The 17,822-nt window shown below is 36.1% G+C and overlaps 1 protein-coding gene across 1 annotated transcript in view; it reads right to left on the bottom strand.

Annotated features, from left to right (window-relative positions):
• The window catches only part of SAMSN1 (SAM domain, SH3 domain and nuclear localization signals 1), a 173,431-nt gene that overhangs the window by 117,996 nt on the left and 37,613 nt on the right, over nt 1-17,822 (bottom strand). The window contains exons 4-6 of the mRNA XM_090287340.1: nt 15,811-15,848; nt 13,042-13,079; nt 10,251-10,337 (exon numbers count right to left, since the gene is read on the bottom strand). Of these exons, the coding sequence (XP_090143466.1) occupies nt 10,251-10,337; nt 13,042-13,079; nt 15,811-15,848 (163 nt within the window). The remainder of the gene's footprint in view (nt 1-10,250; nt 10,338-13,041; nt 13,080-15,810; nt 15,849-17,822) is intronic.

Below are 17,822 nucleotides of genomic sequence, written 5' to 3'. Positions count from 1 at the left end.
AATACCCAGGGTACTAGAAAACAAGGGGCATTTACAGATTCCTTAATCCAAGCTGAGTAATTTGCAGATGAGGCTAGTGAGGCCTGCAGAAATCACCAGGCCACACCAGGCCAGTGGTTTTTTCTTTCACTTTTACACCTTTTTATTTACTTCTACTATTCCCATTCCCACACTCTGTCAGGAAGGAAGGGGTAGGTAAAATCTACCCTTCATGCTCAGTAAAATGTAAGTGCAGGTTTTTCTCCAAATCCCCATCATAGCAAATGGTAAACAATATGTTAAATCCACAGCTCAGTCTCAATCATTTACAATAACTACTTACTATTTAAAACCAGAGTAACCACATTACAAGATTCTAGGAAATGCTTAAATTTTAAAATGAGCTGGTTTTGTGATCTGACTCCTTCAAGCAATAACTTTCATCACAGGGCCAGGACTATAGAAGCAGAATTTTGCAGCTCTATTATTATTAGTTTCTGTATTTAGAAAAAAAAAACATTATTTCCTCCACTCCTTTATTCCTTTCTATCTCTTCCCTTTTTTGATCCCTTTAATATGAGTTTTAGAGAATGACCGCTCTAATTATCCTTCTGGGTACACATAAAGAACAGTAAAGTGGTCACTCTTACTCTAGAATCTGGAAGCAGCTGAGGACTATACACAATGCATTACATCATGCACAGAGCAATGCGAGACAGTGAAATGGGTGATTCAGAGGTTCTTGGGGGGGCAGGTCACTATGACCTAGAATACTTGTAGAGGAGGCAGGGCCCAGTCAACAGAAGTTTGAAAACTGGATATAGTTTGGAAAGGTAGAAGAAAAATAAAAGTTAAAATAGAGTTACAATACTGTGAACAGTGGCCCGTAGTATGGAATGAGTAGAATATGGTTAATTAAATGTAGAGATTGAGATGGGCCTGCAATAGGTAATTGTGAACATAACAGAGGAGGAGATAGGGCTGGAAGAGTAAGGAAGGCCAAATTTTAATGGGCCTTCAATGACAGGTGGACAAATTTGGGCATAACATATTAAACAAATGTTACAAATGCAGAGGTCAAACACACAACTTAACTAAATGAAGTGGATTTTGTCAAGGAGACCATGATAGGTCTGTGGGGAGCTGAATTCAAGGGTCCCCACTGCTAAACGTCAGCCATGGATATCAGCTCTCTCAATTGAAATCTCCTCAGACTTGGAGTACAGGATTGTCCAAGCCCCTCTTGTTTTTCAAAAGAGTTTAAATATAGGTATTTTAATGCAAAATTTCCTGATTTTTAATATACAAATGGACTAAATAAGCTTTTCCTCAGAATAAATTCAATTATAGAGCTACCAGTTTGTGACATCTTCTATGGGAAATGAAGAACTTTTGAGGGTTTTGGACTAAGGTAGGAATACAAGGAAAATAGCATTTTATGAAGATTAGCCATTTGTTTTATGGTCTTATACATTTTTATTTATTTGTAATTTTCCAAATATTAACTTACAAGAGGACATTTATAAAGACATAAGCAATTTGATCCTAAGTAGCAACAAAGTTGCAATAGTTGAATTAGACAATATGCAGTTGTATTTTTTAAAGATGTTTCATACCACATATTCTGCAATATGACCTTGACACCCCTCTATCAAGACATGGAGTTCAATCCTCCTCTTACTGAACTGAGCTGGTCTTACTGACTCGCTTGCCACAGTACAATTTGGGAACTCCAAGTCCAGGTTGGAAGAAGCCTTCCACTCTGCCTTGATATTTTGGAATGTTCCTCTTCAGACACTTCCCTGTGTGATGTGTGAGGTTTCTTCTCACTTCCTTCCTTCTTAAAGTCTAGCTCTTAGCCTGAAAGAAGCTTAAGTCAAATGGGGAAGCCACATACTGGTTTTCCAGTTGACTGTCCCAGCTGAGCACAGCCTCCAATTATCCCAGAACAGGTACCAGACATAAAAGAGAAAAAGCCTCTAGATGATCCCAACCACCAGACATTTAAGTCTTTCCCAGTCATTCAAGTCTTCCCAAAAGAAGCCTCAGACATCATGAAACACTGCCCTTGACTGAATTCCTGACCTCCAACACCCATGAGGCTAATAAAATGTTTGATATCATTAGTTTTAGGGTGGTTTGCTTGCAGCAATACATTATAAGAGCACACATATATTACACAAGTGGGTCACAAATAAGAGTGTGCATAAAAATACACCATACAACAGAAGCATTCAGACACCAACTCTTCCTCAAAAGCTGATGCAGAAAAAAATGAGGTTAAGTAAACAAGCCAAAACAAAACAAAAACAATATTTCTAATCAGCCTCTAGGCTATTCTAACAAAGGTGCTTCTGACCATACTCAGGTAACTATATTCCTAGTAAGGACTCCCCTAATGAATTGAATTCGTCCCAAGATTCATTTGTATGAAAAACTAGAACACTCAGTGTTCCATGCAATTCAGAAAGCCTTCCTCAGAAGTAAAAGGGGCCCACTTAGCAGGCAGCCTTTGCTCAGACAGTAAAGCAAACATTCAGGTGTGGAACAGGACTTCTCTCTGTCATTGTTAATGTAGTCTCCTTGAACCAGACTTAAGTCATATGCTCTTGAGAAACAGTTTTTAAATTAAATTGTGGTTCCTGAAAACTAAACAAAACAGTAGATAAACTTCTGACTTTACACATTTGCCCTCTTGAAAATGTGAGTATCAACTTAATAAAGAAAAAGTAATTAATAATGTCTGGAAAATTAAGCAAAAACATTTATTTGCTTACTCTGAAGAAGTTGGCTTAATAATAATATTGACTAGAATTCAGGAAAGAAGGTTTCAAACCAATGGTAATTCAAATGTTAAACTGGAGGGTCCTAACAAAATTTCTACTCTACCAGTTTATTATAATAAATCTCATCAAAATGATATAAAAAGACTTATTTTAAAAATAATTTTGTAACAGTGTGAGTGGAATTAATACTCCCTTCATTACTAACATGTTTCCTGCCCTTATTCAGACCCTACTTCTTTTACTAACATGATTATTTTGCATATTTTCTGTTTTATGGAAAAGTCTACTGCAGTCATGCTGCTTGAAAAAAAATCTCTGTATCTTCAAACAAGAAATGTTTCCTTTTTAAATTTTTGCTTTGCTTTTATTCTTTGTAGTTTCTGGTATAAAATATAAAAACCCTGTTTTTAAAACTATTTTTACTTAAATCATAACTATATTTTAGGTAAATTCCAATTTATAGATTTAAAAAATTGTGTTTTTAGTTTTTTTCTCATATAACTAAGGCAAAAGTAAATGTAAATATTTTTCCTGCTTATGATGTTAACAATACAATGATTATGAATGACAGATTGAATTTCCTTGATACTTAAACTATGTCAATTTTTCAGTTATAAAGTCCTGAGCACACAATTTATCTTATACTTATTTTACACATGCAGTCTCAGTTAATAGCATAGATATAGTTTTAGATAAAAAAATTTTTAGGACTTTCGGCCAAGATGGAGGCATAGACAGAAACAGTGTCTCCCTCCACAACTAAGAAGGAATAAAACTATCTCAAAACTAGAAACAACCAGAAGTTCCAGAAAATCAAACTGCATGGAAGTCCAGCAAACAAAGATATAAAGAAGAAATACTCATCCAGACAGGTAGGAGGGGTGGAGCCAGGTCGGAGAGGACGCGGTGTGGTGGGAGCAGCAGCGGCGGCAGCAGCAGGCCCGCAGAAAGTACAGTCACATGTTTTAAAAATTCAGGAGGGACACCTGGGGAGCATTCCCAGCTCCTCACCAGCCCTCACAGCTCACAGTCCCAGCACCAGGGAAAATCAAGTCTCTGCTTGATTTTCAAGTCTACTGCTTCTGGCTGTACAGACCAGTGGGGGTTGTGATGGAGGAAAAAACTGCCAATCTCTCAGCAGATTCCACTTGTTTAAAGGGCTCCCCCAGTCCTAGAACATCCACAGACCCACTCACTCTGGGAACAATGACCAGGGCAGCAGCTAGAGGGGTGCCAGTCAAGTGGGTGAGGTGCCTGGAAAAGGAATGAGTGCTGGGCAGGCAACATTGTTCCCTCTCGGACTCCTCCCCCACATATAGCACCACAAAGTGATAAAACTGGTCACCCTATACTGATGAATCCCTAAGGCTTTGCGCCTTACAACATAACAGGAGCAACAGCTCTACCTGGGACACAGAGGCAAACAAACACAGGAGCCTGTAAGAATGAGGAAATAGAGAAGTATGGGCCCAAAAGGGGAAACAGATCAAGGTGCCAGTGGGAGAACTAAGCGATGAGGAGAGAGCCAACCTAACAGATGAGGAGATAGACAACCTAAGAAATGCAGAATTCAAAACACTGGTGGTAAAGATGCTCACAGGCTTGACAGATATGCTTGAGTATGGCAAACACATAAGAGAAGAAGTGAAGGCTATGCTAAGTGAAAGGAAGGAAAGTCCACACAAAACCAATGGTGAAGGGAAGAAAACTGGGGATCAAATCAATGATTTGGAACACAAGTAAGAAAAAAACAGTCAACCAGTGAAGAATGAGGAAGCAAGAATTGAAAAAATAGGAAAACTTCCCAAATTTAGTGAAGGAAATGGACATACATGTCCAGGAAGCACAGAGGGTCCCAGGCGAGCTGGACCCAGAAGGGACCACACGAGGAGGTATCATGATTGAGATGCCAAAGGTGAAAGATAAAGACAGAGTCCTGGGGGCAGCAAGAGAGAAGCAGAGAGTTGCCTACAGAGGGGTGCCTACAGGACCATCAGCAGATTTCCCAGAGGACACTTTGCAGGCAGGACAGGACTGGCAAGCAGTATTCAATGTGATGAAAGGCACCCTGCAACCAGGATTACTCTATCCAGCAAAGCTATCATTTGGAATGGAAGGGCAGATGAAGTGCTTTCCAGACAAGGGAAAGCTAAAGGAGTTCATCATCAGCAAGCCATTGTCATATGCAATGTCAAAGGGGCATACTTAAGAAAAAGAAGATCAAAACACTGAACACTAAAATGACAACAAACTCACAGCTATCAACATCTGAATCTAAAAAATAAAAACAAAATCCAGTGCAGCAAATCAGAATAGGAACAGAATCATAAGTATGGGGATCATCTGGAGGGTTATCAGCTGGGAGGGGGGAGGGGGTAAAATGGAAAAGTTGTGCAGGGATTAAGAAGCATAATTGGTTGGTAAAAAACAGACAGGGCAAAGTTAAGAATAATATAGAAAAGGGTGAAGCCAAAGAACTTATATGCAGGACCCATGGACATGAACTAAGGGGGGTGGAACTGCTGGAGAGAAGCGGGGGTACTGGGTGGAGGGGAGCAAAGGGAGAAAAAATGGCACTACTGTAACAATATAATCAATAAAATATACTTAAAAATTTTCTTTTTAGGAGAAGGAACTGGACTAGATTAACTAAAAATGTTATTCTTCTGACACCAACTTGTTTTGATAAATTTTGTCCTGATAAAACACAGTCACGTTATCAAGCTATGTGAATTTCTTCATAAATTAAAATACCAAGCACAAATCCTTTACTAAATATAGTTTGTGGAGGTTTCTTTCATCAGGTCCCGATATTCTTGAAGGCAGCAATGCTGTTAATATAATCTGTGTCATGTAGAAATACCATTTTGAAATTGAAATAGGAAAAAAATGCCTTTTTTTTTTCTTGGAGTTTGCAACAGATTCACTAGGAGTTAATGTCATTCTTACCATTTATTTTCCTATATATTTTCTTCTGTCTTCTTGAAGCTGTCTTTACAATTTCATTATTAGTGGTCAATACATTCATGAGCTGTAGATGACAGCAATAATATACCTTTAGATTTTCATCTCACTGAACTTCACAGACTTATCCTCATGCATAGTAAACCACTCTGAGCCAATTGTGCAATTAACAGTTAAAAAGTAGTGTTTAAAATGAGAAAGAAATATCATGGGTTAATATAGGGCACTGATTGCTTAGAAATACTCTGAGCCTTTCAAATGAAGGTACTACCCCCATAAAATTCAAGTCTGCTGCTTGTGGCCTTCCCTCCCCCACTGAATTTCTTCCTTCAATTTATAATGGTATCAACAGCCTTGGTCTCAGGCCATCAACTCTTCCTAGCACAGCATTAATTCCTAGGAAATGTCCTATGGCTCAGCTGCTATTGCTGAAATGTTAGCTGAAATTTTTAGATACACACATACACACACACACATACCAATTACATGATCACTCAAGAATCTGAGAAACATTGCCATGTAATCGAAGCCCATCCCTGCAGGCTAGAGAGTATCCAGGTAGTGTGTGTGTGTTGGCTTGCAGTGTGTTTGGTTTTAGCCAAGTGGGACTTACTGTAACCTGTCAAATCTGGGGTAGTATTTTGTTGAGTCAAAAGTCAAATTTTCCTTCAGCCAACCTGACAGATTCAATACTTAGGGACTTCTGATCAAGGTGGCAGCAAAGGCAGACATGGCTCGCTTCATTGCACAATCAAATAAAAATTACAACTAAAATGTAACCATCAGAAATTGAGCTGAATAGAAGTCTGACAACTACAGAATTAAAAAAAAACCACATCCATCCAGGCCGGTAGGAGGGGCACAGACACAGAATGGCTGGTCCCACACCCATGTGTGGTGGATAAAAATTCGAGAGGGGTATCTCAGGAGCAAAGAGTCCCAGCCCCACATGGGGTCCCCCAGCCAAGGGTTCCAGTGCCAGAAAGATAAGTCCCCACAACTTTTGGTTGTAAAAACCAGGGGGAATTGAGTTGGTAGAAGAAACTGCTGAAGCCAAAGCAGTTCTTCTTAAAGGTCCCACACATGGACTCGCCTACTCAGAGTTCCTCCCTCTGAGCTCCCAGGTAGCAGCTTAAAAAGCACCAGCAGCATAAAGGGAGGAACTGAAGTATCTAGCATCAAGATGAGCAGAGGCCATTGTCCCTTTTCTAAACCCTCCCCCAACAGAACTGGCAAGCTGGTGCCATATCTGAGGCTCCATCAACCTGGTTAACTCTGTTTGACCCACCTTCGAAAACCCCAGAGACTCCACCCCATGCAATTTATGGGCTCACCCAAGCCTCTTTTTCCATATAAATGGCTGCTCTTGGCTCATGCTTCACAACTTCTTAAATCTTACCAAACAAGTAACAGCTGGACTCAGTGAACTCCAGGCCTAGCACTACCAGCAGCAAGCTTAGATTCACAGCTTGTCTTTGCCTGGGAACCTCCAAGCCCAGCATGAGTAGTAACCATCTCAGATTGCTTTAAAGCTCAGGCACTGTGGCCCCGGGCAAAACACAGGTGAGGACTGACCTTGGCCTGCACCACCCGGGAAACCCCAGAGCCAGCACACCCAGTGGACATCTACAAACCATGTGAGAGCATACCACTCTGCCCCTGCACAGCTGACCCTCCACACAGAGCAGAGGTTTGTGGTCAGTGGTTATAGCCAATCCTTGTAGCTGACTGGCTGGGTAAATCCCTCCCATTGATCTGCCAACAGCCACCAAGGCTCAACTACAAGAGGAAGGTGTGCTCAACCCACAAGAAGGGTGTGCCTTGAGTACCCAGCTTGGGTGATAGGGAAGGCTGTGCTACTGGGCCCTACAAGATGCCTAGTACATTAGGCAACACTACCAAGACATGGAGTCAAAGCACCTCTACTTAATACATAGAAATATACACAGGGAGGCTAACCTACTGAGAGTGTAAGTGAGGCAACAAAGACACATGGCCCAAATAAAAGAACAGATCAAAACTCCAGAAAAAGAGCTTAACAAAATGGAGATAAATAATCTATCAGATGCAGAGTTCAAAAGATTGGTTATAAGCATGCTCAAGGACCTCAATAGCATAAAAAGACCCAATCAGAAATGAGGGATACACTAATTGAAATAAAGAACAATTTACGGGGAAACAACAGTAGAGTGGATGGGGCCGAGAATCAAATCAATGATATGGAACATAAGGAAGCAAAAAAATAACCAATCAGAACAAGAAGAAAAAATAATCCAAAAAAATGAGGATAGTATAAGTAGCCTCTGAGACAACTTCAAGAGGTCCAACATTTACATCATAGGTGTGCCAGAAGGAGAAGAGAAAGGGCAATAAACTGGAAGTTTAATTTAAAAAATAATGAAAGAAAACTTTCCTAATTTGGTGAAGGAAATAGACATACAAGTCCAGGAAGCACAGAGATTCCCCAACAAGATGGATGCAATGAGGGCCCACTCCAAGACACATCATAATTAAAATGCCAAAGAGGCATTTTACAGGGGAGTGCCCATAAGACTGTCAGCTGGTTTCTCAAAAGAAACTTTGTAGGCTAGAGGGATTGGCAGGAAATATGAAAAGTCATGAAAAACAGGCACCTACAGCAAAGCTATCATTTAGAATCGAAGGGCAGATAAAGAGCTTCCCAGACAATAAAAACTAAAGGAGTTCATCATTACCAAATCATTCTTATATGAAATGATAAAAGAATTTATTTAATGAAAAGATCAAAACTATGAACAATAAAATAGCAATTAATACATACCTGTCAACAATTGAATATAAAAAACAAACTAAGCAAACAAGAAGAACAGAGACAGAATCGTGGATATGGAGAGCATTTTGATAGTTGCCAGATGGGAGGTGGGGTGGGGGAAATTGGTGAAGAGGTGAGGGGATTAAGAAGTACAGATAGGTAGTTGCAGAATAGCCATAGGACTATAAAGTACAGCCTAGGAAATGGAGTAGCCAAAGAATTTATACACATGACCCATGGATATGATCAATGGTGGGGGATTGCCTGAAGGGGTGGAGTGCACTGGGGGGAGAGGGCAAAGAGGGAACAATCAGGACAATTGTAATAGAATAATCAATAAAATATAATTAAAAAATTAAAAATGCAGAAAAAGTATCTGAGAAATATCAAAGCTGAGAAAATTTCTGTAAAGGCCATCTTCTTTTCTGACAAAATTGACACCATTAATCCTAAGCACCTTACCTAATGTTCAAGATTTTTTGCTGCTTTGTCCAGAGTAGCTGTAATAGAATTACTTGCTATTACTCACAAATTTTTTAGAAGTTCATAGGAAAGTAGTTTTCAAAATTAGAATACTTGAAGAGATTTATAGCCAATCATAACTAAAAATAACCTATAATACTTTATACCTTCTTTATCCATAGATCAATATATAATAATCTAAAAATAATGTGTGTATTAGAGGAATGGATAAATGGGTGTTTGACTGACCTATTGAGTGTGTGAGTGAAGATAGCTGGCATCTGTGAGATGAAGATAGAGTCAAATCAAAATATAATGTTATTAAAACATTTTCTATGTTGTAATAAAAGAATACTGTAATTAAACAATCCCAGTGTTTCACCTATGTATTTACTTATAATATAGAAAATTATAAATATTTTAAAACTTTAGTTAAAATTAATCACCAAAATGCTACATGTTTTGTAAAATAGAAATATTTCAAGGGAAAATGATTATTTTCATACTTTGTAAAGCCAAGATCTCTGTTAAAAAAAAAAGGAAAAATGTGAATAGATTTAAATATATACTATAATTCTCTTTGTTTCAAGATAATAAAATATTTTAGTTAAAAATCAGAAACTCTTTAATAATCAATAGCTAATATAATCAAATATTCTTGTTAAGTGACATGGAAAGACAATGCCAATTAAATCAACTTATTGTCCTGTTTTTCTTCTTTGTGAACTCTTAAGACATTTTTTATTCATTACCTTCCCAAAGTTAAGTAATTTTAATTTTGAATGATTTATTATTAATAAATATTTTATACCTAGCTGCTAATTTGCTTTAAGGAATTTTTAAATTATAAAATGGTATTATTTTGCATTAGTAATCAATGTTATTTCTCTTAAATTTTTAAAGAAAATATAAACATAACAACTGTTAATATATTCATGCTATTTTTAGAGCTTTAGTTCTTTGTGCTGATTTTTAATATCTTTTAAATAATTTTAAACATTAAAGACTTTCAAATATTATTTGTACTTGATTCTTTGCTTCAACAGGCAACTTAATTAGATTTCATTTCTTTTCTGTATGTCTGTGTATCTACACATACACATTTATAGTCTATTAATAATATATATATTATATTTATTTGTCTTTCTTTTTAAGTAGACCATAATTCCCCGCTTATTTTAATGAAAAAAGATGTAAATTTTTTTTTACCTGCCCTTTAAACTGCTTTGGGAAAATGCAAAGTCAGCAGAACTAAATTTAGCAATTACCTTTTAGCTGACAGAGTCTTCTGATGTGGGAATCATTCTCAGGCTTGCTGGATTTTTGCCAGATTGTGTCATTGACTGGTTTCCTTTCTAGAGTAAAGCAGAGGATTGGTTAGCAGAATTCACAGTAAGTGTAAGAAATTTTATATCAAAACAAATTCTTCACATTATTGTAACTTGGTGATATGAAACAAAAGCTCTGTGGTCCATTATAGGAAGTTCTAGTCAGTGACAGACACCCCCCGATGTCCTATATGCTCCCATTTGTTTCCATGAACTACATAAGCACCCAAACATATGTGGTAGAATGCTGCTGCTGAAATACCTGATAGTTTTTAACAAAATGATTGTGTTGAGAGAACATTAAGCTGTGGTAGATTCAAGATCCTTGAACGCAAGAACAAAAATTTGCTCAGTCTTGTCCTCCCAACCCCTAAAGTAGGCCCTGGACATGTTGTAAAGAACTGAACTGCACAGAAGTAAAGAATTGGTTTTAAATAGTGCAAAAATAATCAAAGCATCAAATGCAAACAAACTCTCATATTTGACTACAGAAAAGGCAATTGATCACCAAGAATTATGTTAGGATAGAAACGTCTGTAGCCTTCTGTGCATAAACTGAATAATATACCATGAGATTGGAGATATCCTTGGAAAATACAAACTCTGATGGTCATCACCTTGGTCTAAATAAGCTTTTCAGAGCTATCCAGGAACATGATTTTGAAAATAGAAAAAAAAAGTAGTTTGAGCATCCAACTCCTAGTCCTGCAGGGGAGAAAGACAGGAGAAAGGGCATCCCCAAGTTTGACAAACTACATAAAAAATGAATTATTAACTGAATAATCCAGGTGTGTTTGTCATTGTGAATGTTTTTTAATAGCAACATTCTATATCCTGTAAGGTAAAGAGAGATATTATCCATTAGCTTTCAAAAAGTAATTAATAAAATTCATCAATTACCTTTATTACTATTATGGATAATGTAATCACAGAAACTAAAACTATAGTACAAGGCCATAGTAATCAAAATGGTATGGTACTAGCATGAAAACAGACATATAGATCAATAGAACATAATAGAGAGCCCAGAAATAAACCCATATCTATATGGTCAATTTGTATTTGAAAAAGAAGGCAAGACCATAGGATGAAATTAAGCCAGTCTTTTCACTAAATTGTGCTGGAAAAATTGGACAGATAAATGCAAAAAAATGAAAGTAGATCACCTTCTTACACCTTATACAAGAATAAACTAAAAATGGATTAAAGAGTTAAATGTAGGACTCAAAACCATAAAAATCCTGGAAGACAACATAGCAGTAAAATCCTGGGTATTTCTAGTTGCAATATTTTTCTGCTATATCTCCTCGGGCAGGGAAGACAAAGGAAAAGTAAACAAAAGGGATTACATCAAACTAAAAAGTTTTTGCATAGCAAAGGAAATGATTAAAAAAATGAAGAGAAATCTACTAAATAGGAGAACATATTTACCAATGATACATCTGATAAGGGGTTAATGTCTAAAATTTATAAAGAACTCATACTACTCGATGCCATAGAAACAAACAATCCAATTTAAAAAATGGTTGGAGGATATGAACAGACATTTCTCCAAAGAGAACATACAGATAGACAATAGACAGCAAAAGATGCTCAATGTCACTATTCATCAAAGAAATGCAAATGAGAACTACCATGAAATATCACATCACACCTGTCAGAATTGCTAACATCTATAAAACCACATACCTTCAATGTTGGCAAGGATGTGGAGAAAAGGGAACCCTCCTACACTGTTGGTGAGAATGCAGATTGGTGCAGCCACTATGGAAAACAGTATGGTGTTTCCTCAAAAGTTAAGAACAGACCTGCCTTAAAACCCAGTGATTCACTTCTGGGAAATTATTCAATGAAGCCTAAAACACTAATCTAACAATATAGGCATGCCTATGTTCAATGCAGCATTATTTACAATAGTCAATCTAAGGAAGCAGCCCAAGTGTGCATCAAAGGATGAGTGGATAAAAAAAAAAGCTGTGGTGCATATACACAATGCAGTATTACTCAGCCATTAAAAACAGTATGATATCTTACCATTTGTGACAGCATAGGTGGACCTAGAGGGTATTATGCTTAGTAAAAAAAAAGTCAGTTAGAGAAAGACAAATACCATATGATTTCACATATATGTGGAATCTAAAGAACAAAATAAATGAACAAACAAAATTGAAACGAACTCTTAGATACAGGGAAAGAACTGATGGTTGCCAGATGGGTGGGGGTTAGGGCACTGGGTGAAAGAGGTGAAGGAAATAAGAAGTACAAGTTGGTAGTTACAAAATAGTTATAGCGAAGTAAATAAAGCATAGAAAATATAGACAATAATACTGTGATAAATACATATGGTGCCAACTTGGGTACTGGAAATACTGAGGGAAACACTGTGTAAATTATGTTTTCTAAACACTAAGCTATACAACTAAAATACCTGTTTGAAATGCTGTTGAAAAGTATTTTGTAATCCAACTATTTTTAATTCTTTTTTATTTATGCTTAGATTCATAAATCTGAAAAGACATCTAAGAGGTCACCTTGACCATGGTCAGTCAATGATTTGTGCTAGCAATTTAAAGTTAGAATGGAATCATAGTCCCTTTTTAAAAATTTCCTTTATAAAATTTAAAGACAATTTGTTTTTCATGAATCACTTGCTTATGGCAGTAGCATAGGAAAAGAATTTTCATGGAAACAGTTCATGTTATCTGCATAAGTAATCTTATCAATTACTAACCAAATCCTTTGTTTTCAGACATAGATCTCCAGATTGACCTAGAAGAATAAAAGAACAGATAGTTAAGTCCATATTTAATACATAATAGTATTTTAATCTAACATAAATAAGATAATTTAGACATGTGTAATGCCTTTAACAAGAGAAATAAGTTCTATTTCTAGCTAAGGCCTACATTAGTCCTGTATTATTCTGACCCTAAATGACAAAGTACAGTTAATACAAGTATAATCTTGGCCTAAAAATGTCCATGCAATATGGAGAAACTAACCTTCATTAAGCCTTTCCCCAAAAGTGGGCCATTTCTACATGAATGTAACTCAAGATAACCAAATAGTTAGAAGTTCTTTTCCAAATAATTATGTCTGATGACTACAGAAAGAATGAATAAATTTAATACAACCACTGTGCAATCCTTAAAACAATAAATCTGGGCAATAATAATCAATTGCCATTAAAGCTTTTAATTGAAAGTCTGATTTGTAACTTTGTGCTGGATGGATCACCCTGATATCATCTGAACCCACTAAGCAAGTTCAGTTATAAAAATAGAGGCAAGCAGATATATGGGCTTTCAATGTAATACAACAGGAAGTAGATAGTCACTGAAGACCTGCATATATATATATATATATATATATATATATATATATATATATATATATATACTTGAATCTTATCAAGGCTTGAGATCTAACTAAAATTTTACAGGAAACATAGAGGATAAAAGAACATGTTTTTTAAAAAGAAACAAAGATACAATCAGAAAACATTTTAAATAGATAAAGTTCCTCAGAACAAGCAATACAGTTTTAAATAAATAGAAAAAGAGACATACAAATGAAGAGGCATAAACCAAATGCATTGCATGTATCTTGTTTGGACTGTGATTCAGATTATAAAAATTATTTGAGGCTAGCAGAGAACTTTTAACATTGTATATTTAGTGATATTAAGTCATTTTTCTCATTTTGTGCTAGTGCAGTAGTGGTATTGTGGTTACTTTTTTTTAAAGTTCTTGTTTCTTAAAGGTATATATTTAAACATGAAACTATGTCTGGGATCTGCTTTTAAAGAAACCTAGTGAGGTTAGGGGGAGTGGAGAGGTGAATGGGTAGAAATGAACTAAGATTGACTAAATGGATACTTGTTCAAGCTTGGTAATGTGAGTTGATAATCATCTCTTCCTCTGTATAACTTTTCTGTAATAAAATGTCTAAAACAGAAACAGAGGATAAGACTATACTGACTCAACCATGTTCATCAATTTAAGTGTTGGGTGAAAACACACATATCCTATGCATGTAACTAACTTTGTTAGAGAGCTTGATTGTATCCTACTGTTTATATTCTTAGTAATCATTAAGTTAAAGCCAAGTTTACTTCTTCTTAAGCTCAGGGTTGTAAGCAAAACCCCACCTATATAAATTTTCTTCTTTTCTTAAGCATTTTATTTATTTCTAATTCAAAAACGCTTAGAACCTTTCTTGGCAAATAGAAAGTGCTCCAAAAAAGCTATTTATAATATTTTCAAGTGAGGTAGGTGCATAACAATGAGATGTTATTCCCTTCAGGGGAGTGGTGGGCAAAAATTTCAAAAAATGAGGAACTCAAAGAGTCTTTAATTTTATCTTAATTGGTTGGAATCTAAGGAGTACTTTAATTGATTTGGTTTATATTTCAAAAATTCAAATTCAGTCAGCATCAGGTACTTTCCATTTTGCTCATTATTCTCATCTGCCCCTCCACCTCTTGGTATCCTACAATCTGTAGAAGCATAAATCAATCAGAAGCTAATAGCTGAGTTTTTTGTTTAAGTTTTTGATTTGGTATTAGTGAGTTCCTTATCTGTGGATAGAATAAATAGCTACATAATTGGAATGATTTTTAAGACTGAGAAGAACCCTGGGGGTAGGGGTGGGGAAACAACTTTTTTACTCCAGCTTATATTTAAAATGACACTGTTGTAGTTTAAGTAGTTAACTGGGGCTAAAATACAACTACCCTTGCCTAGCAGGTGCTCTAAACTGTTAATCATGCAATTACCTACTCACTGTGGATGCATTTTATATCTTTACAGGGAAAAAGCTTTGATCAGGAAAGGGAGGAAAGAATAAACAAACACACAGTGCTTGAGGGACTGGGGGCAGGGAGAGCAAGGACTGTGGAGGGGGCTGGCTGGAACTGTATCCAGAGAAAATGTCACACTTTAACAATTTAGTCTCACACCATTCTGGAATGCAAGGAATCCATTTTTCTGTATCATCAGCAACCAGTCTGGAAATTTCCCAATCAATCAACTTCTTGCCGGTACATATTTCCTGCTTATTTGTTAGAATCCCATTACTTTATGCAACATGTGTGTGTCAACATACTCAGGACTTGATCTGCTGAATGTAAAGTCAAGCCTGACCTAAATAACCCAAATCTCTTTGCAAAAACATTTTTATTTGGATTAGAAGAACTCTTCAGAAGATTAATAGATCACTGATAGAAATGTTTTTGAGTAGGCGCCCACTTTAATCTGAGCCTAGCGTAAATACGTTTCTTTTTCTGAAAATTTAATTTTCACATCTTTGTCTACAGAAATATCACTCCATATATTTTCTGTGCATCAGCATAAACAGATGAATGGCAGCAGGGTAAAACATACATAGATTTGTACATGAAAATTTTTAAAAAGCACTTTGACAGGAAAACCACTAAAATATTCCATTCAACATTACAGAACTAAGAGAACATAAAATCTTCGAAGTAAATTTGACTCACTTTGTTTCTGGTTTTACATTCTCAAAATTAGAAACTTCCTGTAAAATAAAATTAAAATTAAATAATACTACCTCAAAAAGTTAGAAAAAGATTTCAAGTATAGTTCATCACTGAACATAATCCAAATGTAGTTCATTTTCCCTCCTCCTAGTAAAATGATGTTTCCCCCTTGTATTTTAGTAATGTATCATAGAATCATGCTTCAACTTTTTTTCCCCTCCTTTTATCTTTGTAACATTGAGAAATGTAGAATGTTTCCTTCATTAACTAGGGTTTATATGCTTTATTCTAAGCCCTTGCCAGTCTTTTAAATAAAAATATGCAATTAAATCCTCATAATCTGAATTTTCCATGCCCCATCATCCCACCGAGATCAAGGGGAGAGAGATACATACCTAAATATGTTAATTACATTATATAGTACCTTTCTTTGAGAAAGATGGAAAGTAGCCTATCACAATACTCTAAGTGTTTTGAAACATACTTGGGATTTATCTGGTCTTTTTCTTCAGTGCACAGATTATTGTATTAACCCATTACACTCTGGGGGAAATAATTTGTTGCTACATCTTTCATCACCCTTAAAAGAGCTTAAACTGCTCCCAGGCACCTTTAGGACTCCTTATTTAAAAACCATTTATGTTTTTGATGTTCAGGGTGCTTTTTGAACATGTACCACATAATAGGCAACACACCATGTTCTGGAGAAGTTTATTTCGCATAGTAAGAATTTTTGCATTAAATAATATTGAGGCCAATATTTTACATTTGGGAAAAATGCAATGTAAAGGTTGGAAAGAGTGTTGAATAAAAGTCAGAAAAAGAAAGTTGGTTTTGTTATTCTAATGACTGACAGTATTATTCTGAACACTTATCGAATCAAGGATAATCTTTTCCTTACATAGCAACTGGTGGGGTCATATCTTTAACCTGTATATATATTTTTTAATCAAGATTTTGTTCTCAAGGACAATTTGAATTACCTATCTCAAACAAGTAGAGCATCACTGAAAATCCCATATGCTCAAACAATCAGTCATGGAACTTGAGCAACAAGTTTTGCCAAATTAAAATGCCTGTGGGCCACCCAGAGGACAATGTCTAGTAGGACACCAGAGCGGGTGGAGGTAAAGATGTGGAAATCAGGCCTTGGGGTGAGTTAGGATATCAACAGAGCTTTGAGGAGTTAAAGGTCAAACTGACCACTTCTTCAATTCTCTATGCTTTGTCATCATGTGTCCTAAAAATAATCTGCAGTCTTATGAAATCTCTATCTATGGTCATATAAAATTCTTTTTGTCCTGGTATAGATGTCTCCACACCTTACCCCAGAACCTAATTGTGCCCCTTTCACTAAAATCAGCAGCCTCACCAGCTTTGTGAAAGTCATGAGGAAAGAAGATGACCATTCTTCATTGTTGTGATATTTTGCTATCATATATATTTGTAATTTAGCTAGAAAGGAGCAAGATCCATGCTTACATAACCTATTTAGTCTGGGCCAAATAAGTCTCAATAAACAGAGTCCATTGTCCTGAGTCTAATTAATTTATTGTATATGTTTATATAAATATCTAAATTGAGAATCTTGCACTCTTCAAAATAGATTCTACCTCTTTTGAATATAGAGAAAAGAGGTGTCCAGTCTAGAGATAACAAGTACAAAAGGTGGATCTGCAATAGGAAAGATGGAAAACATTAAATATCTTTTTATCATTCATATCACAGTTGAGTTGACCCTTGAACAATATGGGTTTGAGCTGGATAGGCCTACTTATATGCAGGTATAATTTTTTCAATAAATATATACAGCCCTCCTTACCTGTGACTTTCCCATATGTGGACTCAATGAAACCATTGAAACAGTACTTCAGATCATGCTAAGACAAATTCTGCTTTTTGAGGTCAATGCCTAAACAGCAGTTCACATGCTGTGGTTGGGATTGAACCTCACAGTGAGCCAGCCTGAAGGTTGATCCCATATACTAACAAGCCAAGAACAATCAAGGCTC

Source organism: Furipterus horrens, unplaced genomic scaffold (assembly GCF_987537825.1).
Source record: "Furipterus horrens unplaced genomic scaffold, mFurHor1.1.pri manual_scaffold_1, whole genome shotgun sequence".
Taxonomy (NCBI): domain Eukaryota; kingdom Metazoa; phylum Chordata; class Mammalia; order Chiroptera; family Furipteridae; genus Furipterus; species Furipterus horrens.
This window is presented reverse-complemented; position numbering and strand designations above follow the sequence as displayed.